This window comes from Chaetodon trifascialis, chromosome 20 (assembly GCF_039877785.1).
Source record: "Chaetodon trifascialis isolate fChaTrf1 chromosome 20, fChaTrf1.hap1, whole genome shotgun sequence".
Classification (NCBI taxonomy): Eukaryota; Metazoa; Chordata; class Actinopteri; order Chaetodontiformes; family Chaetodontidae; genus Chaetodon; species Chaetodon trifascialis.
This window is the reverse complement of record NC_092075.1, coordinates 11,449,605-11,476,933: the sequence shown is the minus strand read 5'-3', so window position 1 is coordinate 11,476,933 and position 27,329 is coordinate 11,449,605. Positions and strand designations below refer to the sequence as shown.

The 27,329-nt window shown below is 40.5% G+C and overlaps 2 protein-coding genes across 2 annotated transcripts; both read right to left on the bottom strand.

Moving 5' to 3' along the window:
• Positions 1-13,190: 13,190 nt before the first annotated feature.
• Positions 13,191-20,983, bottom strand: nt5c2l1 (5'-nucleotidase, cytosolic II, like 1). The gene is made up of 18 exons (XM_070988874.1): positions 20,680-20,983; positions 19,014-19,087; positions 18,807-18,924; positions 18,142-18,237; positions 17,573-17,664; positions 17,394-17,451; positions 17,206-17,299; positions 17,057-17,110; positions 16,892-16,975; positions 16,770-16,805; positions 16,578-16,685; positions 16,431-16,497; positions 15,129-15,299; positions 14,994-15,045; positions 14,679-14,739; positions 13,888-14,064; positions 13,690-13,783; positions 13,191-13,600 (listed from the first exon to the last, which is right to left on the bottom strand). Exons 1-17 carry the CDS (start codon positions 20,736-20,738, stop codon positions 13,691-13,693), a joined length of 1,494 nt encoding a protein of 497 aa, XP_070844975.1. The 5' UTR covers positions 20,739-20,983; the 3' UTR covers positions 13,191-13,600; position 13,690.
• A 1,495-nt stretch (positions 20,984-22,478) lies between these two features.
• slc2a11l (solute carrier family 2 member 11, like) lies at positions 22,479-26,880 on the bottom strand. The gene is made up of 12 exons (XM_070989436.1): positions 26,857-26,880; positions 26,518-26,616; positions 26,187-26,347; positions 25,917-26,041; positions 25,563-25,692; positions 24,794-24,942; positions 24,507-24,694; positions 23,586-23,696; positions 23,244-23,345; positions 23,049-23,124; positions 22,795-22,922; positions 22,479-22,694 (listed from the first exon to the last, which is right to left on the bottom strand). The coding sequence occupies exons 1-12, from the start codon at positions 26,878-26,880 to the stop codon at positions 22,479-22,481; spliced, it is 1,509 nt and encodes a 502-aa protein (XP_070845537.1).
• Positions 26,881-27,329: the final 449 nt, after the last annotated feature.

The following is a 27,329-nucleotide window of genomic DNA, read 5'->3' as shown; positions in this document are numbered from 1 at the left end:
TCTAACTGGTGAATATATAACCAGGAAAAGCTCACAATAAATTTCAGAGTCAGTAGCACATGAAGTCAGCCAGCACAGGTAATTTAAAAAGTGCTGGTATTTATTGGCAGTGGCCCCTGCTCATGTTCCTTCCCCTTCTTCTTCTTCTCCTCTCCTCCAACCAGGCATTCCAGGCTTGTTTAAATAAGGCCTGCCTGCCTGGGCGCGGGTGGATTCCCCTCTGGCCCTTTGCCCTTTGACCTAAAGTGCATTCCGTATGTAAAGTGAGGAATTCCTCTGAAGTTCAGTTAATGGGGGTGAGTTTTTTCATCTTTTAGACTCTGCACTCGCCCGGTGGAAGTGGAAAAACAAGCTGGATGTACACTTATCGGGCGGCCGTGAGTTATGGATGAGGTTTGTTGTTTATCGGTGGTGGTTCAGAATCGATGCCTCCCACCAGCAGCTTTGGAGCTTCAATAAACTTCTCTAAAAATCCTCTGGGATCATGACTAATTGATTTAATGGAGAATATTGTGGAGTGAAAGTGAGGAAGTGGAGTTTGTTTGGTTACTGGCCCTGCAGCTCTGTTGGTGGAGGAACATGGTGGCTGTAACATCAATGAAATTATCCTTGTAACGTGAAGTCAAGCTTGTTTTTCATTCCTTATTTAAGGATAAAAGGTGTCATATACTGTACTGATTGTAAAGCCCTGTGAGGCAAATTTGTCATATTGGAGCTGAATAAATAAAATTGACTTCATGTATGAACAAGACAAATTTTAAATCTCATTTTTATATGCAGAGGTTTCTCTATTTTGCAATTTAATGATCAAACGGAAACAAAGTTATTTTGCAATCCACAGCCTGTACGGATGAGCGTCATTCTCCAGTTTAATTTGTGGGGTCAGCAAAACACACGGTTGAAAGTAGAAGGCTTGAAATTTCAATAATTTAATAAGCTGATTTTCATTTTAATCTTTCTATTTTGTTGTTTTTTTTTTGGCTTTACTGCCTTGTTGTTAGGGGCTCTGCACACACCGCTGTACTATATGTATTAGAATAATAATAACAACAACAACAACAACAACAACTATAAATTCAGACGCTTTTTCCTCAGATTTTCTTTCATCTCTTCTAACCTCATTTAAACCTAATGTGTAGAAAAGTACTGAAGTGATAACACTTAGGCACAAACTGGGCCTGCACATTTGACGAAGGGCACAAAATACAGAAAAAACCATAAAGTAATTCTGTTAAACCAAATAAGGAAATATTTGATGTTTCACAACTTATATAGACTGTCCATGAACAAATACATATTCCCTTTGTTTGCCAAAAAGTCAAGGTACAGTATGTTTATCCTACATGTTAACTCATAACAGGCTTAACTTCCCGTTAGACCTCTGATGGACAAACTCCAGCAACAGAACCCACACAGACCTATTTGAGATGTTGAAGGGACAGTGCAGCATTTACAGAAATATCGGCACCCGCCACAGATACAGGACGTGAAAATCTGATGTATTTTTATACATGTTATATACTCACTTTTTATAGACTTCTACAACATGTCAACAGCTCAGAAATCATTTTCTCGCATAGTTTGGAAAATCCATGAAGGATCAAGCTGATAAAACATCCTACAAATGTTTTTTTCTTTTTCTTTGAGCCATTAAAGATGGTTTGGGGTCCCTGGGGTTAAAGGTAGAGAAGGAAAGAAATGTGTTGTCTCCTGATTTATTGTTTTACACATCGAGCTCTGTGAACTTCAGGGCCTTAGCCATTAAATTTCCCAGGTTGAAATCGTGGAGAATGGAGAGCATGGCCGAGGTCCTGAGTGAAGAGGCGTATCAGAGGATGGATCCATGGGTCGAGGTTCCTCTGCTGTTGTGCTTTAGGAGCCCTGTGTACCGTTGGAGACGCTGTAAAAGGCTGTGCCACCCACACAGCTGGAATGTCATGCATGCAGTCCATAGAGTCTGTTTCAAGAGGGAGGCAGAGGGGGGAGGAGGAGAGGAGGGGAGCCCTCTTTGGAAGAGACAGGGTGCACAGGGGCTCGGTGCTCGAGGTGGGGTCTACTACTACTACTTCATGAAAAAGATGAAGCAGAAAACTCACTTCCCAACACCCCCCGCCCCCCACAAAAACCTTGTCCATTAAGGCTTTTTTCCCTTCTTTTTGTGGGAAATTATCAATGACGATCCATCACGGTTGTTTGGTCTTTGGCCGATGAGAGGAGAGGGGAAATGTGGAGAGAGACGTGAGATGGAGGAATGGGGGTTGGGAGAGGTTAAAGGGCAGAGGAAGAAAGGAGGTACATTTTCGGAGGATGGGAGGTTGGAAAAAAACAGAGGGAACAATAACTCCCATGTTTAAAAGGCTTTTCTCAGCCCCCATGACACCTCACACAGGCAGCAGTTTGAAGTCAGGGAGAGGTGGTTTGTGGCACTTTCCCCTCAGGCTCATTTGACGAAGAAACATTTTCCAAAAGCATGAAACTAAATTCCCTTTCTCTGTTTTTCCTCCTCACTTTTCTCTGTTTATCTCATCTGCTTTCAATAAAGTACCCTTCAAAATGCTGCATGTTTTTTTCCCCAGCTATACATTTTCTGTAGATTAAACCTGATTAAACACATCTGAGCTGCTGGTGTCCGTGTGCCGCAAATACAAAAAAAGAAGAAGAAATCCAAACACATTATTGGCGAAATCAACTAAAACATAATTGTTTAATTTCTTCACACATAATTACAATTCTTTTTAAGAACTACAGCTCATGAAATTTGCTGATTAAGTGGCATTGCATCTGTTCTTTATGCAGCAGGAATAAATATAAAGTATGCTTAAAAAAGCAATTTTATCACTATCAGATGCCTCATGAATTGTAGTACTTATGAATTAATGTTCAGGCCTGTTTTCAGGATTTTCGTCAACAGTCAAAATAGATTTACCTCCATTGCTTCCATGACTTCCTTACCAATGACTTTATTAATTACTTGTTTGATTTGAAAATCTTACAGTTGTCCTGTATGTTTGAATTTGGGAAACTTCCTAAAAATAAGCCAAATGCGGCATTTAAATCAGGAAACACTCGTTTGAAATAATCATGTGAAATTGTGTTAGTGTCTTTTCAGTGTGGATTTCTGTGAGTAAGGCCACATTTTACAATTAATCAGTAGAATTTTCATGGTTTTGCTATCAATTAATTTGTAGTTATTCAGTGGCAGCGTGATTTTCCTTATTTAAAGACTGAAAAATATTACATTTGAAATAAACACAAGGTTTAACTCACTTGTTAATACATTTAAAGCCCTTGAAAGCAGAAATGAAAAATGATTTGAAAATGATTTGAAAAATTTCCTAATGATCTTTTTTATCTCCTTTTATCTGATGATGATTTATAAGAAATGCTAATGTAGAATTGATTTGACATCTTAATCACACAGATCTGGTGGAACATCTTAAAATATCTCTCAGTAGGTTCTTTTCTCTCTCCCAGAGCAGAAAAACTGACATCTGTGAATAAACTTTTATCGAGTTTATTCTGTTTTAAAGGCACAAAAACAAATTAACAACTAATCATTTCAACAAATCAGTTATTCGTATTAAACAGTAGTCGTGTTGCCTGTGTGTCCGTTTCCACAGTGGGATGATTTTAACACACAACTGCTGTTGAAGGGAAAAGCAACTAAAGCCATTTAAGATCTGTTATCCGTTTTTAAAACTTTTGAATCACGTCTTAAACATTTTGAGGCTCTGAGAGGAAGCTGGGAATGAGGCTCTGCTGGATTATGATTGATTTTTATTCTCAGATAAATCAGATTTCAAATCTATAAACCAATCTTAAATCTACGCTGAATCATTTCATTTATTTAAATACTTTTTGAAATTGTTGCATCTCAGAAATTAATCTGATCATGTGCAAAGAAGCTGCATCTTCTTATTTTCACATAATCTGGATTCACTCATTTCCACAGTGTGAACACCTGATTCTGCTTTCAGCCTCTCTGTGAAGATAAATAACGATCATCAGTGTCTCCAGATGACCATCATGTGTGTATCAGACACATTTGATAACCTAATCATTCAGCCCTTGAAGCCTGAATTTCCTTTTTTGTCTATCAGCTTGTGAACGTCAAATATGTCAGCAGCAGTTCTGAAATCTGAAGACACAAAAACACAAAGTGTGACAAGTCTTCACGTTCAGCTTCAGAGGCAAACTTCACTTCTGTGTCACACACTCGGACGGGACATTTTTCAGTCACCGGGGAAAGCCTCTGTGTGAGGGGCAGAGGGGGCATCACTGCTCCAGACCTTCACCGGATCCATCATGCCCCGCCTTACATCAAACATTTTTTTTGCCGACTGGCTGCACAATCAGATCCCTTCTGAGTGGGCTGGAGTCGGGTGGGTGTGAGGGGAGTAAAAAGTGGGCCCTCTCCCACTGGATAATGCCATTATTTCAGCTCCTCTGGCCAGGAATGCCAAATTTCACAGCCCGCTACTCCTCTCTGTGCGTCAATCAAAGCTTCGCAAGGGGCCGAGGCGCCCACTGGGTCCGCCTCCAGCCCCGTGTGATCCGATCCAACCACTGATCCCTCGGACGGTGGATCACACACGCTCATTCTGCGTATTCTTACTCCAACTGGGACGCATGAGCAACTTCTCGTATTTAATCATTATTTTCTAATTATTATTTTTCATAAATGCTGCTTACGGCGCTAAATAGGGGACGAGTAAATCGGAATTAGGAGCAAAATCTATGTCTAGATGTCTATATTTATATTAAAATCGATTATGTAAAATCGATCAATACTAAAGGCCTGATCCACGCTGCCTGTGTGCGAAGATAAGCACGGTTTAGTCCACATTTGAGCTAATGAACAGCATTACTGTCCCTCCAGAGGCCAATTTAAGGCTAATTATAATCCCCTTTGTAAGTTCACAAAAGGGTTTTTGCGCCAAAATGTAAATAAAATAATTAGTGATCAAGTATCCAGACCCAGCGAGGCGGGGACGGGGAGAAATTTGTGAATGGGACAGTTGTCATCAGGTATTCGTTGTACGGTGTGACGCTTCCCTGCGCGCAGCCAATCCCGTGGCCGCTGGAAATGTCGAACACGCCGAAACCAAACCAATGGCTCATCATATAGCAAAGACTAGCGCAAGAAGAGGCCAATCAGTGGGAGGCATGCAAACGAGGAATTTGCTCCGGCAGGCTCTGAATGTCAAGTAGTCAAAGATGGAGTCCGGATCTGCGAGGCCGTGTGCTTGTGGGATGGGAGATTTTTTCTCACTCCTCGAGCTCCGCACATTTGATCCGTATTCGCCTCCAGCCCGTCAGGAACGACGGCGCGAAGCCACACAGCAGCGGACCGCGAGGTGTGGTTTGTGGAGAGGGTTCCTTCTCTTTGTTTTATGGACAACTTTTTTCCTTCTCTCTCTCCCTCTCTCTCCCTACCTCTCTCTCTCTCTCTCTCTCTTTTTTTTTTTTTTTTTTTTTTGCCTATAACGGATTGTCCCTCCCTTGGCTAGATACTATTCATGATTTTGGAGGAGGAGGTTGTGCGGAGAGGAGGAGGAGGAGGAGGAGGAGGTGGAGGGGGAGGTTGTCCGCTGTGAGTTGTAGCCGATTTTGCGTAAATTGTCAGGAGCTCCGTGCAAACTTGGAAGTTGCAAAGGTCGAGACGCGGAGATTGGGTGTTTATTTACGCGACTTGAGGGAGGAAAACAGCGATAAGAGTTGAGTCAATCCCGAGCGCTGCGCATCTGGAAGCCCGCTTCAAAACTTGATCAGGACACCATTTAGCGCCGTGTGGCCAGATAAACGCGTCCTGCGCCTTATTGGGCTGTTATCGTAGTGTGATGGGTCTCTGAGGGGGACATTTTCCCCGGTGCTGGCGTATGTGTGTGTGTGCGTGTGTGTGCAGCCTATAGGCTGTTGTGCAATCTAACAAGTCGTCAGTATTGTACTGTGGGCTTGTGAGCTGGCAGGAATGGCTTGCAGAGCAGATCCAGTGCTTCCAACGCTGAGGAGGCGTATAGGCCGCTCACACTGATGTATGGCGGAGAAAACGTAAAGCTTCCAAGAACAGGTAAAAGCAAACAGGAGCACCTTGGTGTGTTTCGCAGGAATAATCAAACAGAGCAGGTATGAGAAAGCTGCATGGTGTTCTAGAGGTTTCCAGCCTCCTCTCTGCTTTAATGGTATAGATTCTGTATGTTGTGTAACAACGCGTTGATTGTGCAAACTTGCAGGAGCCACTTTGCTTTTATTCAGGGCTCGAAGGTGTTAGAATAGCTTATTGCGAACTCTTTTCACCGTAAAGGAGCAAAGCAACTTTTTCTGAAGTTTTTTTTTTCCCTTCCTCTTTCGAAGAAATCAGTCAGGCACCTTTATTTCGTCGCGGCCTGCTCGTGTTTTATTTCCAGCAGTAATTTGGCCGCAGAGGGGACAATCCTGAAATGATAGAAAATGCGTTTGATGGTGGAGGTGTGGAGGGTGGCAGCCTGTAGTTCTCTGAAAGCTTTGGGAGTGTGTGTGTGTGTGTGTGTGTGTGTGTGTGTGTGTGTGTGTGTGTGTGTGTGTGTGTGTGTGTGTGTGTGTGTGTGTCCGTCCCCTCTCTGTCTCCAACCTCCCATTTCTCCCCCAAAATTAGAATGCGTGTCATTCACTGCAGAGAATAGTATGGGCCCACATGCTGGGAAATTCCCATTCTCCCAGGGTGAGAGTAACCAATGCTGTTTAAATTAGGAAGTTCATTTAGCTCCACCATTGAGAAGTTATATTGTTAATCTGTCATATCCTAACTTTTGTCTCCCACAGAGCATTAGTGGAAAAAGAAAATCGCCTCATCAGGGTGATTTTGTGCAGTAGAAATATCAACAGTTTGCAAACTTTAAAATCCAGTTTGACTTTTGCCTCATTTCTGTGATCAAACTATAGTCGGGGTTCAGTTTTTAAAAGTAAAATCACAGGAATTTATTATCAACTTGTTTGTGATACCAGTGTAATTTAGAGAGTTTTTTTTTTTTTTTTTTATTCGAGTAAAGGTGGATAGTTGAGCCAGTATGTGCAGTGGAGTCTGATGGTGTCCATGTTGTTGTCCACTGCCCTTTTTCTGTTGCACTACTGGACACTGAGATGAGCAGTGCAATATTAAAAGGGCATTGGCTGATGAAACAGAGACCCAGACCTCTCTTTACTGCCTTAACTCTTAAACCTGCACATGGAGATATGAGGGTTTCCTTTCACATGAAGATCAGCGTGCTTTTTAGAGCATCATCCTTTTAAAAAAACAACTATCTCCCCTCTGATGCTGCGCTTTATTTTGTAAGAGTAAACATGCTGTTGAATTAGTCAAATATCTGAACTTCAGATTTGTCATTTTCAGCTCACACTCAACAGCCAAACACCAAAGAAATCAGCTGAATTCAGATTTCAGCACAATTTGAGCATTTCAGTACCTGTCTTCTTCTTTTTTTTTTTTCTTTTTTTTTAACGCTCAACAGTCGATCCAGACAAACAGCATTGTTGCTTATTTAAATGTAATTGGAGTTTGGCAGTGAAGAATGGCTGTCCCCATGTCCACGTGCTGACACATGCTGAGGTCAGCTGCTTTGACAATGTTGCACTACTGTACCATCCATTCTAGCAGTGCAATAGTATTGTCATAGCATTTGGCCTCAGCTCACACTAAACTGGTGCTAAAGGGCCCGCTTCAAACGAGTTGGTGTAGAAGTGGAGCTGATGACTGATAGCAGGTGGTGGCGCAGAGCAAAGCCTCCTAAACTGTTTACCTAGTTCTGTATTTACAGAAGAGCGTTAACACACATTTGTAGATTGAGATAACCCCCCCGTGACCTAAATTTAAAGTATGTGTGCATTTGGAAATGAGGCATTTTAAAGAAGGAAAACAAATTACAAAAGGCCGTTTTCAACAAGTACAATCTTGACTTTTGCCTATCTTGTGTGACGGTGCATTGATTGGAAGTCACCAGTCACTCATCTTTTAATTTACACCACATCTCATGAAAGATGTGGCTAATTATGTAAAGTGAACTGTAAGAAACAGTGAACACCAGAAGAGCAAATCAATTTAAGTAAAACCAGGAATAGTTAGCAAAGATGTATTCCTGATGCGTTTTCAAAGCTGAAATCTTTCCGTCATTTGAACTGGATTTTCAAGTTTTCCAGAGCTGATCGCAAATGAGTTCCTTGTTAAATCTACATTTTTTTCAATGGAGTTTGGTCTCCTGTGCTTTTCCTTACCTGTGTGCTGTTTTGTCGTCACACTAAACACTGTGACAGTGTGCTGACGGTAAAATAAGCAGATGAAATAGAGGGGGGGAGGTTGATGTGTGTTTTTGAGCATCCTCAGTGGCAGCAGCAGGTCGATGGGGGGAGGGGAGGTTCAGGAGGAATGTAGGGAGCAAGCCCCCCTCCCTCCCCCCTCACGTTTTGCCTTCTCTTCTCTGTCTGTCTTTCTTTCTTTCTTTCTTTCTGTGTTGAGATTAGGTGTCACTGCTCCTGTGTGTGCCTCATGTTCGAGCCCTTAAGTAAAAGAGGAAAGGGGTTTATTTGTTTTGATGACTGTCAGCAGACCTCTCTGGGTGGAAATGTTTAACCACAGTCCAGTTGCTGTTACAAGCTGCAGCAGAAGGACACAAGTGATTATTAAAAACAGAAAGGAAGCATAGTTTTGGGCAGAGATTAGCCGGCTGCAGTGCAATGTTTCAGGTGAAAGAACCATTGTGGTGACTGTCTTTTAGAGCCAGTTTGCAAAGTCTTATCATGTCTGTGCAGCTTTAAAAGATAGTTTTGAATTTTAGAAGACTCAGATGTTAAAGTGTATTTGTGTGATTGCACACTAAAGGGAGGGCAAGAGGAGACCTCAGTCACTTGACTGTGTGAAATTCTCCCTGAGTAAAGAACGTGACTTGTTTAGGCTTGCTTGCAATGCTTGCTGGGAAATCCTGGAATGTGTGGAATGGGGGACGGTGGTGCTTCTGCAGTTATGTGACTGCATAGAGCAGCAAGTATCCTGCAATGAAACCCAACATGTCAGCAGTGCTTTTTTTGAGCAGCTTTTCATGTGCAGATTAAACTACAGAGAATACGAGCTAATGAGATAATGACATCTGCATTTCATTAAATACATAAAACACAGCAAACTCAAAGTGCTGCACATAAAACAAATGGAGTTTTTTTTGTTGCCTTTTGTAGTGTGTCTATGGGCCTGCTGTGTGTTTTCATTACACTGCAGTTAATGAAGCTTTCTTAAAACATTAATGAATCACTGTTAGAGAATGTGTTGGAACGAAGAGGTGAGCTGTTCAAACATGTGACGTTGATTTGGAGTAAACAGTGTTAAACTCTTTTTAATTGTTTAGTTTTTGTGGTTCATGAAACATTTCTGATGAAAGAAACTGCTGTTATTTTTCTCTGTTGCCTTCTCTCTGAATAAAGATGATTAAATACAATTTTCAATTGCGCATCATTTTTCTTTTCATGGGAAAAACAAATTAAAAAGGCAGAATTTGATAGAAGAAATCAATTGATTGGCTATCAGGCGTAAAAGTATTATATAGACTTGAAATAGCCAATGTGACACCTTTTATGCCTGACTGTCATTTGTAGAGAATAATTAAAAAACAGTGAACTAAGCACTGAAAAAAACATCAACCTTATTCCACCATAAAAATGTTAATTTATCTCATTATCACACTGAAACACCGAGATCTCAGACCTGATAACGGCCTGCTGCTTCTACGGCTGTTCAGAAAAGATTGTGAAAACAAACATCATGACTGTGAGGAAGTTTTGTTAAAGTGCATCTTTATTGTTCACAGACGAACTTTGATTCAGTCACAGACAGATGTCACCTCACTGCCAACTCATGATACATCAACACAACAACACACAGAAGATTATTTTCAGCTCTAGAGGAAATGACATTTCCAAAGACACAGAAAGATCGAGTTGAATTATGGGAAAATTTGTAAAGAAAATTATATTCAATACATCCAGAATATGTCCGTTTGATTTTACAGCAGAGCTGAAAATACATGAGGTCTGAGTTTTGAATATTTCCCGCAGTGTAGACTGAATTTTATGGAAAGAGCAGACACAGAACATACTGTCACATAATGTGGAAAAGAGTCATTTTTCTGAATTAAAATGAAATTTAAGGGCATGATCACAAGTTGAAAAGCTTAGAAATTGGAAATAAAAAGCTGCAACATAAAATGCTAATTGCTATATTTTGATAAAATACGACCTCTATCTCAGTCTGTACATTAATGATCACTGTAATGTCTCTGCAAAAATGCTTTCTCATGTTTAGTGATACAATAAAACAAAACATGTTCAGGGACATCCTCAAAGCTGCAAACGCCCCCCTTCTCCTCCTTCATGTTGATATCATTATTCAAGGTGTGATCAAGTCCTGTATTAGTTTAAGGTAAACAGGTATTTGGTGCAGAGTGACATGTGGGTGAAACTGGAAACAACAGCACAGACAAACTGACACTTTTCACACCTCTGCAGCACAGGTACGCCGTGTGTGAGATGACAGCTCTTATATCACAATGCAGTATATTGTCTGGAGGAAGAACAGGTTTGTGTGTGTCTGTGTGTGTGTGTTTGTCAGGATAAGTGTACGACCAAAAGTCCATTTGCAGCTCTGTGTGTGTTAGCTCCCATCGGAGGAAAAGACATTAAGACAAAAAAAAAAAAAGGGAAAAATGTGTTTTTGTTGAGGGGCTACTTTTCAGTAAGGGTTAAAGATTTCTGAAGCATTATTTACTACACTCTGAAACTGATGCAAGGGTTCTCTGCAGACTAAATATTACAAGCAGGTTTATCATTTCCTCCAGTCTCCTGCAACAATTTAGTTTCTTCAGAGATAAAAATACAAAGCCTCAGTGTAAATCCTCCTGTATCCACACATTCAGGTGGCAGCGTTGCAGGTTAGTGCCATGCAAAGTATGCAGAATCAAAGAGTCATAGTCATCCATGGTTCATTATTCACTGATATTTAATGTTTAAATGAAGAACAATGCATCAAATGAAGGACGGGGGACTCTGAGGTTAGTTTATGTGCACAGTGACAAAACATAATGGGGAAGTGATTTAAAAAAAACAGATGAAATAGTAGCAAGGATGAGATGAAAGCAGGTGAGAAAATAAGGACACGACAAATTGAATAAATGAAAAGAAAGAAAACAAACAAACAACAATAAATCCAGGTGACAAGCAGACAATGACAAGGGAAATCCAAATAAACTGAAATAGCCCAGATACAGGAAATGAAATCATCTAGGAAACGTGTGTGTGTGTGTGTGTGTGTGTGTGTGTGTGTGTGTGTGTGTGTGTGTGTGTGTGTGTGTGTGTGTGCTTTTGTATGTATGTGTGTGTATGCTTTTGTGTGTGTTTGTGTGTGTTTGCAAGGGGGAGGATCCTAATTTGGATTTGCCCGTAATGTTTAATTTGAAAGATGCCAAAACAAGGCAGCGGCAAGTGATGAGTGTGTGGAAATCCAAAAAATCCTTCACTCACAGAAAATAATGATGCTTCTCTCACAGAGATGCTCCAATAATCCACATTTCTCCAGCTTTTACCGCAGGTGTGTGTAAATCAGCTCTGGATCTTACTGATAACGTATTTTATTTTCTTCCATTTTCCCTCCTATGAGTTTAAGCCAAAGTTTAAGCTGTTTCCTGACACCAGTGAGGCTTCATCATCGTCACTGCTATATGCCAATATCAATAACAAAGATGACTCTGATGCCACATGAGCTGTGAATGATCACCATGAAGTGAAATGTGGAGCAGATGCTCCATAAACAAGCTGTTTATCTGCACGGGAGCACAGCAGGAAAACTGTGATACTCTGCACACTTCAAGCCTGCAATCATTTCCTGTGAGAGAAAAAAAAACACTCATGCATAATCACACGTGAGCAGTGATATGACACAGTAAGAGTGTGTGTGTGTGTGTGTGTGCGTGTGTGTGTGCGTGCGTGAGAGAGAGAAAGAGACAGCAAATTCCTCTCAGCTCTCTCCTGATAAAGGTTCGGCTCTCCTGGGGGAAGAAGTGTCAGAACCAAAGCGAGAACAAGAGGAGATACAGACTGTGTGCATTAACGTACTGCTGCAATGGGACTGAGTATTTTTACTCAAGTACATTTTTTAAGCACTTTACTTCCCATTCTGTGCGGCTTTACGCTTGTACTTCACTGTAGACAAATATTGCATTTTTTTGCACATTCAAATTGTTAATTGTTGTTGTTTTGTTTTTCAGTACTTGCTGCTACTTTAGTGATGCTTACACATAAAGGCAAAACTAATTATAATCCATTAATACATATTCTGGTGAAAAGAGCATAATGAGTACTTTTACTTCAGTTACTTTAAGTATATTTTGATGCTTATATAATTTCACTGGTGTAAGATTTTAAATGCAGGACTTAAAACGGTATTTTGATGGTATTGCTAGTTACTTGAGTAAAAGATCTGTATACTTCTTCCATTGCTGAGTACAACACAGGTGTGTGTGTGTTAGTCTGTGTGTGTGAGCGCATGTTAGGGTTCATGTGTTACATAGCATTACAAATATCACATTTCAGTTATGTTAATGATTTTTTTTGATGGTTTTAACATTCACCTCCACTCTGAAAAGAGCCAATAGGATTAGTTTTATTCAGGGATGACGCAGCTGTTTAACCTGCCAGTAGATAAGCTGCTGAGACAGATCCGTGTTTTGTCAGACAAAACTGTTTTAACTTGTTTCCAGTGAACATCACTTAGCCACCGCACCCCCTTCACACACACAGACACACACACAGATCGATCTGCAGGTCTGTTGCAGAGGTGATTCACTGCCATCCAGTGGAGAACAGATGCATTACAACTGAAAACAGCAAAGGATCAAGTTGTTCTTTAACAGGCTTCTGGTGGCTTCTAGCATCCTTAGTTCTGCTTTAATTTGCACAGGTTTTACATGATCTGTCCCTGAGATTTGTGCCTCCACCTTATACATGTGTTTCTCCGGATAATCCACAGACTTCACGGTTAACAGCTTGCATTGGAACTACAACACTTGGTCTCTACTAACACAATGTAAAATGAGGATGTGATCATGTCATCTGATGACATAAACAGGGGCATGATTAGATGAAGTTACTGGACTTCAATGAAAACAATGACAACAAATCATATGAACTATTTATTGAAATGATTAAACAGAAGTTGCACAAACAAAAAATAAATAAACTTACTTCTTAAAAACCATTACGCAAACCTGAGATTAAAAGTGCATCTGCACCACTGCATATATATACAGCACTCATATATACAATAACCCTGAGTCTGTTTGCTTTGAGTCCTATATTTCACTTATAGGTTTATTCAGTGTTACATGGTGTAGCAATTCATGTCTCCTAGGTGAACCAATGTGATATTTTTTTGTAAAGGTGGCACATCATGGCTGCAGCAAAGCCTTTATACAAGCACAGGTGCAAACGGTCACCTTCATCAGTGAGAAGTGACCATGTGACACGAGAAGGTTCCTCTGCAGCATCTCCATGTATTCTTCTTCCTGTGAAACATCAGCTGTCTTCAGCACTGCAACACAGAGAAATGTTAACAAACTCTTAAAAAGAATTCAGTAAAGACTGAGCACAGCTCAAATACTGTTTCAGAATGATAATGACCTTAGTTTCTCTTCACCATGACAGTATTGTTGGTGACAGTGAGCTCCGATGAAGCAAAGTCAGCTGAGTTTTGAGACGCCGCCTCATGAGGCATCTGAAAGAGTTCATGAGTGAGAAGAAGAACAGCCGTGAAGGTAAACTATGACACAACAAAGATGTATTTTCTGTGCAGGTGTATGAGTGAGGCAGACGACTGACCAGGACTGGGGGAGCCATGAAGAGGTAATTGAAGGGATAGTGCAGCAGGTTGATGCAGGTGGACGAGTAGAGATCTGCATAACGCATCAGCTGGCTGGCAAAGAGCGTCTGCCTGGAGCCGCTGCGCAGGAGGCTGCCCATCTGGCCATAAGACATGTCCATTCTGTAGGTCAGCACCTGCAAACACAAACAGCAACCACGTCAGCAAAACAGCCCTGGACAGAATGTAATAAAACATGAAAAACACCTGAAACACAACTGCTTCGCTCAGCAGACCTCCTGCTTTTGGTGTCTGGTACAAAAATGCATTTTCAGACTTTCTAGTAGTATTATTGTTCTTGAAAAACAAAATCCGGCACACTGTTGCTTGAACTCATTTTGAAATAGGAATAAAAATATAATGTATACTTTGTAATATGATAATAAAGTGAGTTCAAGGTGGGTTTTCTTTTCAAGTCAAGAGTTTTTCATCCTACACACAAATGAAATGAAGGTACCCATAGTCACCATTAACTAGGTGATTATTAGCATGCATAATACTTTCATTATAAAGCATTTCTTAATGCCTTATTCTGCATGAGCATATTCTACAACAAACAGGACATTAACAAAAAGTTTTCCCTCAATTACCTCCTAATTGTTGCTTATTGATAGTAAATAATGGTTAATAGCCAGTCAATGGTGAGTATGTGTACCTTAATACAAAGTGTTACTGTCTTCATTGAAATGATCCCTCTGGTGAAATGTACATATTTCAGAGTATCATACCAAGAGCTCAGAGTGAAGCTCACCTTCATCCTCATCTGGATGGTGCCGATGTCGGGACACTCTCGACTGCCACTGTCCAGGTGCCTTCAGACGACCGACACAGACAACATTAACAGCTACTTCAGCACTCCATGTATGTATGTATCTGTATGTTCAGACATAGCTAATGCCTTTAGTAATGATGTAATAATGTTAGAAATTCAATGTAAATGATAAATCATACATTATAATGTGTTAATCAGTTCTGTGTGAACTCATGATTATTCGCCATAAACTGCCTGTTTTTAAACTTTATAAACATTCAAATATGAAACAAGTCCAGGTGGACACAAACTCACTTGTAACGCTCAGCTAAGAAGACGTCGAGACGTTTCAGCTCCTCGAACAGGTCTGCACAACCAAGAAAGTCATCAAGACATTGAAAATCAACAAAAAGGTCATAATGCAACAAATACTCAAAGACTTGTCCTTACTCCTCTTCTCCTCCCACACTTGCAGCTCCTTGGTGAGCTCCGGTACGACCAGAAAGGTCTTCCAGCCCTGACGCTTCTTAGATTTGAGGATGTCGCCAAAGATGTGGTCGCCAACGTAGAGGATGTCCTTACCTTTGACGTCCAGCAGATCGCAGACGATGTCTGAAGATCCTGCAACCAGACATTTATTCAAAATGTTACAGAAACTAACACGGAAGATTTACACCACAAGCACACGTGAAAACACACGTACATATGAAAGCAAAGGATGGCCATAATAATTCTAGTTTTACAAGAAACTGGATCCCTGATTGTGAGATTTAATGACTGAATTTAATGTTACAGCACTGAAATATTTTACTTTTAAAAAGATAATTTTTTTAGGGTTTTAGGGAAACAAATTCAAATGAAAAATTAAAAGTAAATTTAAGCTCTGACTGAAGAATAAAAAAAAGTGGAAATCTCAGACACTCTAAATTTATATCTGAATTTATGAACACTAAAACAGAACGATCTTTTTTTGAAATGCCATCACCTCAAATAACATAATAAATAATGATTCACAGAGTTTAAATAGCACCTTTCAAAATAATCTTACAAAGTGCTTTAGAAAGGAAACTAAACTAAATAAAGAAAAATCTGCACAATAATCAAATCTAAAATAGTATCAAATACAGTAAAATAAGAGAAAAATAGAAAAATAACATATAAAACACGCAACATAGATAAAGATGATTTTCACAATAAAACATTTCAATTCTATTAATTGAATTATGAATGTAGAATTTCACAATTAGGTATTGTGTTGCTTATAAAATTCAAATACACATTTATTTATTTTTCTTTGTGAAGAGGGAGAATTTGTTTTGGGTTCTAATTATATTTCCTCATCCATAATTTACAGCATCAAATCTTCACCCAAATTCCAACCAATCTCTAATAATAATAAACCCGTAGGAGTCAAATCCTAGTTGCTGCACTATTATCTGAGTTCCATTGACTTTCTATCTGGACAACGACAAACCAAGTAGCCAAAATAAGCCACAATTGGACATATAAATAATCATCCTACAGAGTACAGGGTGTAAACTGTACTATGGTACAGGGCACTGAGGTTTAAATTCTGCAAAGTGTGCATAACCACAACAGAATCCTTTTCCAGTTGGCTTAATAGTAGCAAAAGTATTAAGAAAAGTCACCTCTTCTATGCCTCCAAATCCCTGTTCTGGTCTAATTCATTAATTCTGTAAATATTATGTGACAGTTTCTTAAAATCTCAATTAATCAATAAATGACTCTCACCTCCGGAGTAAACAGTTCCATGTTGGAGGTCTCCTGTGTAAGTCCCAATCCGAAGCTTTCCCGTGTCCTGTGTCCAAAACACAACACGCCACTGAAACCCGCTGCTGTTCAACAACAACACACAAATCTCCAGAGACCTTTTCATACCGTGTCCACTTGTCTTAGCACGGTGCCCTCTGCAAAGAACAGCGGCTTTCTGGTGTCCACGACGACCAGGTCGAAGAAGGAGCGCCACGACTTCTTCGGACTTCCAGACTGGAATGAAGAGTGATGTTAAATTCCACTGATTCAATGAAATGGACGTTTTTCTGGAATATTCAAAGGGTCACATTTTCTTACCTTACCACTACTTTCAAGCAGGTATTTCATAATGACCTTGATGAAGTAGGAGAAAAAACAGATTTCATATAATTTGCTGTTAAGTTGTCATGACCATCATCACCACATGTTCAGAAGCTCACCTCAGTGTAGCTGTAGTCACTGTTGGTGGCGAGGAAGACTTTGGCCACCTCTTTAATCCGGGTCAAGAGCACACCCAGATTTGGCTGTAAAGAAACACACTTGTTTAATATTTTCTTTATCAGGGAACAAAGACATTTTGTGCGCAGAGTTGTCAGTTCACTCACATCTTTGACAACGTATTTCTCCAAATTCTTGATGGTTCGATCTTTCAGGATTCCCTGCACAGCACACACACACACACAGCATTGTGGTCACCACACAACAGAGAGCCAACAGCGGGACACAATCCTGCATCTTTTGACAAACAACTCACCGTATCGTGGATGAAGTCCATGGCGTCTCGAACATCCTGGAACATGCTTCTGTAGGACATAAACAAGTCGCCGTGCTGGTAACCTTTCAGGAGGCTGGAAGACATTTAACAGGAGAGAGGGAACTAGTTGGTTTCCAATAGTTCAGGGCTGACAGGTAAAAAACCAGGATGGGGGGGCGTCCACTCACTTTGTGTATCTGGTGCACCTGGTGAAGAAGTCCACGAGGCAGGTGTAGAGATACGTCTCTGCAGGGTGAGTGGAAGCACAGGTCAGTTAGCACGTTTAAGTTGCTGATATATAATCGCATATAAAGTTAGAGGGGTCGCAAAAAGTGACGCTTAATGACTCTAAAGGTGAATTTCATACCTGAGAGATTGAAGAGGGTGTTGAGGATGTAAAAACGGTCGGTGTCGTCTCTTTGAATGAACTTGTTGGGGTAGTAGTTGTGAATGTCTTCCCTGTGGAGCACAAACATCACAGAGGTCAGTATGGCACAAACACAAGCTCGCTGTCTGAACGGCTGCAAACAAATGAACAAAAAGAAGGCTCTGTGCTGTCTTGTGATTCAAAAACAAAATCAATTACTCGTGTTTATCTGCCGCCAGAGAGTAAGTGAAAGCACACTGAGCCAGCTCATCTCAGCTGACCGTCACGCTGCACTCTGCATTGGCTGTGTGTGTTTCCCTTCTCACTGAATAACTAAGTAGCCTCCAAATGCAAAGAAACATGAGAGTTTAACTAAACTGCAGATGTGTTTTTTGTTTTTTTTTTCCAATAAGTCAGTGACAGCAAAGAATCCATCCATTGTTATACTGTTTCCCTCGCTCTCTGTGCCTGACCGCACCTGAGCTGCAGAGGTCACAGGTAGATATGTCCGCCATTAAAAATTCAGCAGACTGTGTAAAAGCATCTGTGTATTGTATCTGACCCTTTACCCCGTGAGGAAGCGGAAGCCGTGACTGCAGACTAAAATATTGCCATTTGAATCCACCTTCAGGAGGTTCCCGTAAGTGGTGTCGATCACTAACCCGCTGAGAGTGGAAAAAAGAGAGAGAGAGAAGGAGGCGTGGACAAAGTTATCAAGACATGACATGAACTGAGAGTCGATATAAAGACAGAGAGGAGGCAACAATGTTTGTTCCAGGGCTGAAACTAGTGATGATTGGCCTTTATTTAACAGCTATTATCAAAATAGTTGGCAATATCTTTCTGTCGATTGACTAATCGATTCATTCGCTTTTCCTCGTTTCGTTTTTTTTTCCATGTTTTTATTTGGATTTAATCATAATGAATTTGTCTGCGGCCCCTTGTTGAAAACACGACAATTCAAGAGATTTATCTTTAAAATCTGAAATAAAATAAGCCGTTATCTTTGGGAAAAGTCATGCATCATTGATTACATTATTAGTGCAACATAATAACTTCCCAAATTATGCTCCAGAGGCAATAATAGACAAAGAAAATAAAAATCTAGAGGCAATAAACCTGCAAAAATGACTTTGTGCTTGAATCTCATCTCCTGTTCCTGCAGCATGTTCAATAAATGAATTGCTTTATTGTTGCATGATTCCTCCGTGACGGAGGTCGATTTCAAACTAACCGTGTGGGGAAGGTGGGGTCATATGTGTAGCGTAGAAGCTCATGAGGGTATCCAACAGACACCATTCTGTCTCTTATCAGCTCAAAGCCCAGGCTCTCATAGTCAGGAGACTTATACACTGCAAACACATGACAACAACATTACTATACGGACGGTGAAACTCAAAGCATGACACACACGAGTGCTTCTGCTGGAGCCTTTACGTACTTGCCATCGTGTAGTCCATGTCAAAGCCGTAGCACTTGATGTTCTCCAGTGTCAGGCTTCTGTTGACGAACACCCTGAGATCAAACACAACGACAGCTGAAGTCTGCAGACACATGACCAGGACGAGATGTTTGAGCACGAGACCTCAGAGGTGTCTCGAGCTTCAGTGTGTCTCAGCAGACACAATCAGGTTTTTCTTATCAGCTCGTATGCATCAAAACTACCCAGAAGTTGTCTTCATGCAGGCCTGAATGGAAGAAGTCGCCTTTTTTAAGTTTTGTACCCTTGTGGTTCCTTTACTGACCTTTTTTCCATCAATGGATTTTTTTTAGAGAGTCACAGGCTTCATCTACGTTTCCACCTCAGTTACCTTGTTTTGTCTCCCAGGCCCACTTAACAAGTCCTTGCAGCGGAGGTGGAGATGGGTGGAGTGTCGAAATGTTATCATTACCCCGTGGTGGAATGTACCTAAGTACATTTACTCAAATACTGTACTTAAGAACAAATTCAGCATACTTGTACTTTACTTTAGTATTTCCATTTAGCTCCAAATTGCACAATTCTGAATTTGAAGCTGAAAACAGGTTGTTTTTCTTATGAAATGCTGACTGTGTTAGAGATTTGTGGTTCTCACAGGACAAACATATGATGTTCTTATACAATATGATGCATTGCTGTAGATTAAACCATCCAACAGTGTATAAAGAAGTTAAAATTGAGCTCAACCTTAAACATCCACAGCAGTTAAATGTAACACAGTAAAATTACTCCAAAAACACGACAGAAAACACTAACAGGCAGCATTTTACTGAATACTGAGTACTCTTACTTTTGGAACTGTATGTACATTCAGCTGATAGTAAATAACGTCCACTTAAATACCGTTTTAAAAGCAGGACTTTGACTTGTCGTGGAGTATTTCAACATTGTGGTATTGGTACTCTTAATTAAGTAATAGATCTGAATACCTCTACTGTCACTTCCTTCAACTAGCTCCTCCACTGTTTCCACTGACAAATGACCAAAACCAAGGATCTTTAACAGGCTGTTGTGTGTGTAAATGTACGTGGTTTCCTGTGCTGCAGACGCTCCTCTTTATCAGTGACACCCTGACAGAGAGGCAGAGGCCTATCTGCAGCACCTCCAGTCCGGATGGCCCAGGCTCAGCCCTCCCTGACACTTCATGCTTACTGGGCTGCTGTAAATTATTTATCTGCAGGCTTTTGTAGCGTGAACATGTTACTGCTGAGCATTGAGGATCTTTCTCCTGAGATCGATCAAATAGCAGCAAATAGAGGCTGGCCAGTGTGTCTGATGCATGAGCACTTACTGCACAGGTGGTGCTGCAACTGGTTTCAGAATCTGCTGACTGTAATATTTAGTGATAAGGTGCAAACCCTCAGAGGATAGAGGCAGGTATTCAAATACCAGCAGTGATTACAGACAAATATCTTAAACTGCAACAGCCTGATTATGAAATCACTGAATCTAATGACTTGTTAATACTCTAGAAACAAACACAGAAACTGGAGCTTCTCCTGATCGGGTGTTACCAGTACTACAAAATCAAAATCCTATGCAGCAAAGTATAGGATACTGAAAGCATCTTAAGTCCAGGGTATGTTTGTGTATTTCACTGATATTAAACTAAATCAAATGGACTCACTTTTGCTCAAAGCTTCTTTTCATTCTGGGCTCAGAGTCGATGCTGGGATCTGTTTCCATTGTCGGCGCAGCTGCAAACTTTCAAACTGCTCAGCGCTTCTTGCCGTAAGTCAACGGAGAAGCATTTAAATGACCAAATTTCCCCAAATGTGGCTGGGTGGAGTGTGAGTTTCTGCGTCGTGCGCAGGCTGAATCTCCTCCCTACGACTTTTTGCTCGCTGCTGATGTAAAGAGCTGCAGGACGCGCGTCCAGCCGCGCTCCTCTAGCATAGGTCACACACTCGTCCTGCGAGACATTTCGCTTTGAACGCGTAGATTGTCTTATCAGGGAGACACACATGTGCCGCGGCCGCACGCCTGCGTAATTGGTAGGAGTTTCCCGATGACTGTCAGTCCCGCTGTGACGCTGACTGATTAAGCGTTTTCACTCAAAGCAATACAGGATATTTGAGTGATTTATTTGTCTTTGGTTTCACCAAAAGGTGCACGACGCATAGTGTCACAAGTACAATGATAAAATTTAACAACAACAAAAAAAAACCCATCTGCATATGTAGAAACATGTGTGAAGCAGAAACTTGCTGACTTCAGTCAGATTGAATGGTGATGAAATGGTGATTTAAAGCCATAAAACTTGATGTTTTACAGTGTCAGTCTCGTGTTGATGAGCAGACTGTGATCAAACACAGCGACGCAGCTGAAGTCCGCGTACATGACCAGGACGAGACGTTTGCGTCTGTGGTGGGTCTGACTGGGGGAGGTTTCTTAAAGGCTTCACATTTCACACAATGGTCTTCATGTCTGATGTCTTGTTGGATGATGATAAAGCACTTGAGCTGAGGGAGGCTTTTCTGTGACAGGTTTCTGATGAGTTTGGAGAGGACACGGTTCTTTGTTTGCAGTGTAATATTTCATATAAGAAGTTAAAACTTTTCTGACAATTGTTGTTTCACCACTGCAGCAGAATCTTTGGTGTCCTGTTCTGTAAGTTGTTGTGGTCTGCAACAGTTTAAAAAGGACTATCCAGCTACACTGTTTACATATAGCACAGGCAGAAACACTCCTGTCCTAACACATGTGAGCTGGCTTTCAATAAAGTGCAACTGATCTTTTACTATTTTAATGTTCTGTATAAAGTGATACTGATGGGTAGTTCAGTCTTTTTTAATGTGTCATTTTTCATATGATGACACAGTTAGTGTGTAAAATATGAACTGCTTTTCCAGCAGAAGATGAACACACACTTTTTGTAGATAAACACACACAATGCGCACGCACACACACACACACACACACACACACACACACACACACACACACACACACACACACACACACACACACAGCATGTTTATGCACTGCGTGCTTTGATGCCTATCTGTTCAGCCTGAGGTTAAACATGCAGACCCTACTGATAACCTCCAGCACTAAGCCTGGTTTTATGCTCCAAAGATGAACACAGTATTGTCGTTCAACTGGAGCCACTTTGGGACATTTAAAAGCTCAATAATGAGAGCCCACCTCTAAAATAAGAACACACAAACACAACATAGGACCACAAAAAGAATTAATATTTTTGTTGCCAAAAAACAAACAAAAAAAACACTTTGATTAATATTGTCTTACAGTTCTGCAGTGTTCACATGACTTGGTAAGGCTGACATAAATTATATGACGATATGAGTTTTATCTTATATTTCTGCTTCAGTTAAACAATTTGAATTTACTCAGTGTAGCAAAAAGTGACTCTTTCAAGCTACATGTCTGCTGTTGGACACTGGAGGACTCTGGTGAATGTAATCACAATTTGGTCTCGTATGTTTTGTTTCCATCGTCTTTCTGCTCATTGTATTTTTCCCTCCGTGATTCTCCAGATTTGCTGTGCATCTTCTGAAACTCTACAGCAATCTCCAGCGCTGTCTTATTCCTGGTCTCAGGCATGTTGAACTTCACATACAGCCCACAGCCGCAGCAGAAAAACAGGAATATGAGAAAACAAAAGTACTCCAGCTTCTCCTGGAAAGGAAACATGAGTATAAGTGATGCACTCAATCTGATTTTGCTTGAATAATCTCTCTAATGTGCCAAAATATGACTGAGATAGTAGTGTGCTTACAACTAAGACAGGGAAGAGCATCCCCAACACAAACAGGCCAGACCAGTTGATAGTGCAGGCGATGGTGAATCCAGCTGATTTGAATGACTGCGTAAATAATTCTCCTGGAAGAGGAGCTGTTCCTCCAGCTGAGAGTCAAGAACAAAGGGGGGATTGTTTACACTGCAAAAAGATGTAATCATTCTTGTAGCAAAGAGGGAATACTGAAATTGAAATCTGTGATAAAGGGCTCAGATCTTGAGTGATAAACCTACCTGGTCCACTGGAAAAAAAGAAAATGAAGACAAAAATGAGTCCCACGCTGCAGTATGGCATCCAGGAGACATGAATCTGAGGAAGAAGGAGGTTATGAATGATGTGAACGGCCTTTAGTCATCACCATTCATGTCCGAAAGATCAAAACATGCAGGAATATACTGCAAACAGTGTCTGGCTTTGTGGTGACTCACCTGCAGGTACATCGTGACGGTGAGGAGGATCAGTGTTGCAGACATTCCCATGTATCCTCTAAACAACAAAACCTTTTTGCCTGTATTCTCAATAACCATGAACTGTAACATCAAAACATATTTTCAGTAGTTAACCACAGGGGGGAGCTCTAACTATATATTAGGGCTATGAGATCTTTTTTTTTCCATAATTGTTTTTTTACATCACAAAGAGTAAATAAGGAAACCAAACACATATGCTGTGTGTATACATTTCAAAGGGTTATTACAATGGAAAGTCACTGGTAATAGGGCATAAAATAGACATAAAACATGAGGGGATATTAGTGAAAAAGGACTTACACATGCTAAAGAAGTGGACAGCTCACACAGACCTGTTCCTAAAGCCGTGTGCCTCAACTGATCTTCTTGGATCCCTGCAGCACGAAACACCTCAAAAGAATAAAAATACACCTGGAAAGAAGAATCTGAATAAGGACCAAATTATATGTCTATTTGAAAAGCCCCCAAATTCATGTTCACACCTTTAGTTTTGAGTTTAACATGCACGGCAGGCTTCAGTGCAGCAGTGCAGTGATGAGCGGGGATCAGGGTGTTTCTAAATATACTCCTTTTTGTTTGAAGTATGATTTTAATTGCTTGTGCTAATTGGAAAAGGGGGCTTTTTGGAAAAATGAAAATGAGTTCAGTTCACAATTTTTATATCACACTATTTTGCCAAAAAATAAAAATAAAAAGTAATGTAACTTAAAGAAGCTTTAAATTATAACCTCTGTTTTTCTCATGCTACTATATGTACAAGTGACTTAAGTTAGCTTTTTTTTTTTTTTTTTGTACATTTTTGAAGATTTTCCCTTTTTATATTTCATTAAATAATGTAAACAAGGTTGTTGGCCAACCAGTTGTTGGCAGATTTTGTTAGCTGTTTCCAGTCTTTGCGCTAAGCTAACATGCAGGTGGGTTTAGAATGGGATTTAGCTTCATATTCAACAGAAAGACATTCTTGTCATCTAACTCTCCACCATCTGACACACTGATGTTTGTGCCAAATCTTTTTGTACTTGTCATTTGGCTTTAATGTTTACCAACATAGAGCATTTTCATTTACAGTTTTAACAGGCCTAGAGCTGATCATTAACTCTGCACACCATCTCACTTGAAAAGATATGAGTGTGAGATTATGCAAATGATTTTATGATATTCCAAAGTGCAGTTAACATTTTACTGCTCTTGTGCAAAAGAGCAGGATTTCATTTCACTCACAGCGTTGATACCAGAGAGCTGCAGTGTGATGTAGGTAACAACAATGGTGAGGAGCTGCCAGCGGATTGCTTGGTTCTGAATCAGCTCCATCACTGAATGGTTTCGAACAGTCTGCAAAGCAGCTTTCTCCTCCAGCATCTCCTCCACCTCAATGCTGTGATCCTTGTCGCCCCATAGCCTCCTTATAACTAGAGGATTGTGACAAAGCAGCAGATTAAGGCTGTGATAACACCACTGACCATTATTTGTACATAGGATTCTCTAAAGCCAGAAATGCTGTCTCACACCTTGCTCACAGGCCTGGTGGTCTCCTCTGTCCAGCAGCAGGAACTTGGGAGACTCTGGCAGGGAGGGCAGGGTGGAGAGCTGGACTAACGCAGTGAAACCATTGAAACCAAGCAGCCAGGGCCACCTCTCCTGAGTACCAAGTAACTCACTGCAAAAGCAACATCATCTTCAACATCATGCAATGATGGAGCTTTGACAGTACAATGCAATGTTAAGCACCCAACACTAACTGCTGTCTAAAAGGGTTTTCTTGTTTAAAGGGCCCCATGTTGTTCTATCAATTCAAAGAACATTGTACATTCCAAGTTAATTGCTGAGTGGGATATGGGAACATGGTAGCAAAACGTATTAAAATGATGCACAAAACCTTGAAAATAAGCCCAAGTTGTGAACAACACAAAGAACCTGCAACTATGCTAATGGCTCTGTGAGGATGTTCAAAACTAAATGCTAGCACCAGCATGCTAAAATGCTAACAATGACAATGCTAACATTATGATGTTTAGCAGGTTTGTGTTTATCATATGCACCATAGTAAGTTTAGCATGTTAGCATACTATGATTTGCTAATTAGCACTAAACACAAAGTAGAGCTGAGGCTGATGGAAATGAAAGAAAAGATTTCATCTATATTGTCCCTCCCCCATACAGAGAGGACACTGTGGGTCTTTCGGACAGTTCTGCTCACATGTGAGCTGTCATTTGAACCTTCCACCACCTGACCCCTCACTTGAATCTCCACGGTATCTATGACGCCAGTCACCTCACCTGATCCCCAGCAGCTGACCACAGAACTTCCCCAAGGAGATGAAGGTAGCGAGGGTCACACCCACCATCCCCCGCAGCCTCTTCGGGGCACATTCAACAAGGTACATGGCGTGACTTGTGAGACTGACTCCTAGAGGTATGCACAAGGGAATCATACATTTTCTGAAGAGTCAAGAATGATCAATAACTTGGTGACAAATGGCCCAGAGAACTTAGAAATATAATAGCGACAAGTATAAATAGAAATCGATTCTCTCTACGGTTAATTGTGGAGCCAAGAGTGATGGAGCAGCCATCTGTGAAGATATTAACGAAGAAAGAGATGTAATGGGTTTCCCCATACTGTAGGTTCACCTGCATTGATGCCATAAAGGAATCGTCCTACCATGATCATCTCAAAGGACATTGCTGTTTTGCTCAAGATCATCAGCAGAGCTCCAATTATAGCCACAAAGTTGTTAAACAAAAGACATTGCTTTCTGTGGGGAAAGGGAGATCAGGTGATTCTTTGTTAAAGCCTGGAGCCTTCATTTAAAAACAGGAAACAAAAGATAAAAGCTTAATTTTGTTCGTCTTTGCTGGTGAAGCTTTCATGGAATATATCTCTTTTCTGTTTCCACTAACCTGCCAAATTTTGTGACCAGTGATGCTGCCATCAGCGAGCCCAGCAACCCCCCAATGCAGAAAATGGACACAGTGAAGGACCAGATGAGGGAAATCTGCCACTCCTCCAGGGAGACGTTGTATCGCTCCTGACATGTCTTGTTCACCAGCTCCTTTATAAACTGCACATGAACGGTTTCATTTCTAGTTAAAATATGGCAATATGGTAAATGTTGTCATGTTTGCTTTTTGTAGAAGTACCATACTGTTGTCTTCATAGCTGATGTGGACAGTATTAATACATCTGACAAAAAATCAACTTGTATCTGACTTTTTTTGTAGTTCTACTCACAGCAGACGGAGAAGTCATCACAGACAAACTGAATCCATATTGAAATGTCCCACCAATGCCAGACACAAAAATGACAGCGATTACAAGAGGACAGTTTAGCTGCAGAAATGAAACATGTGAACAGTTATGATGAGCCTCACATTGGAGTCAGTAAATGATGAATTACTGCATTTAATATACATTGGTTTTGTTGTTTCTCCATCTAACACCAATCACTCAGAGCATTTAATTAAATGTAGAATTTGGGGTATTGTTTTCATTCATTAGAGCTGATTTCAAACTTTCATCCTAAAAGAAAAAAGCAAAGTCGAGACATATAATAATTTAAATGTTACTTACCAGGAGTGTTAAATACTGTGGCATAGCTGGAGTCTGATCGTTGTCATCTTTGTCTGTGGTCTTGAAATTAGTCACAAGTTAAACTGGTGTGACAGACACTGAAGTGCACTGCAATGATTAACTTTGTGTTCAGGCCAAAGAGGAAATGTAATGGAGGGCAACAAAACAACCACCAGATATGATAACTGTGTGTATGTTAGTGTGAGGGTCAGTGACGTGTCAAATGATGATAAAAGACTTTGGGTTAAAGTTAATTATTGTCTTGCACTCTATACAGTTTTGGAAACTCGCCCTCAATAAATAGTATAAATGTGTCCTGAAACCTAAAACTTTAATGGTGGATTTTTTTTTCAATCAGACAGGAAGACCAAATGAAGTATGTACAAAATATTTTTTGTTCCAGAAATTCTTAAAGATCCCAAGAAATGTCCACTTCAGCTTCCTGTGAATCTACAATATATACTGTACAATCA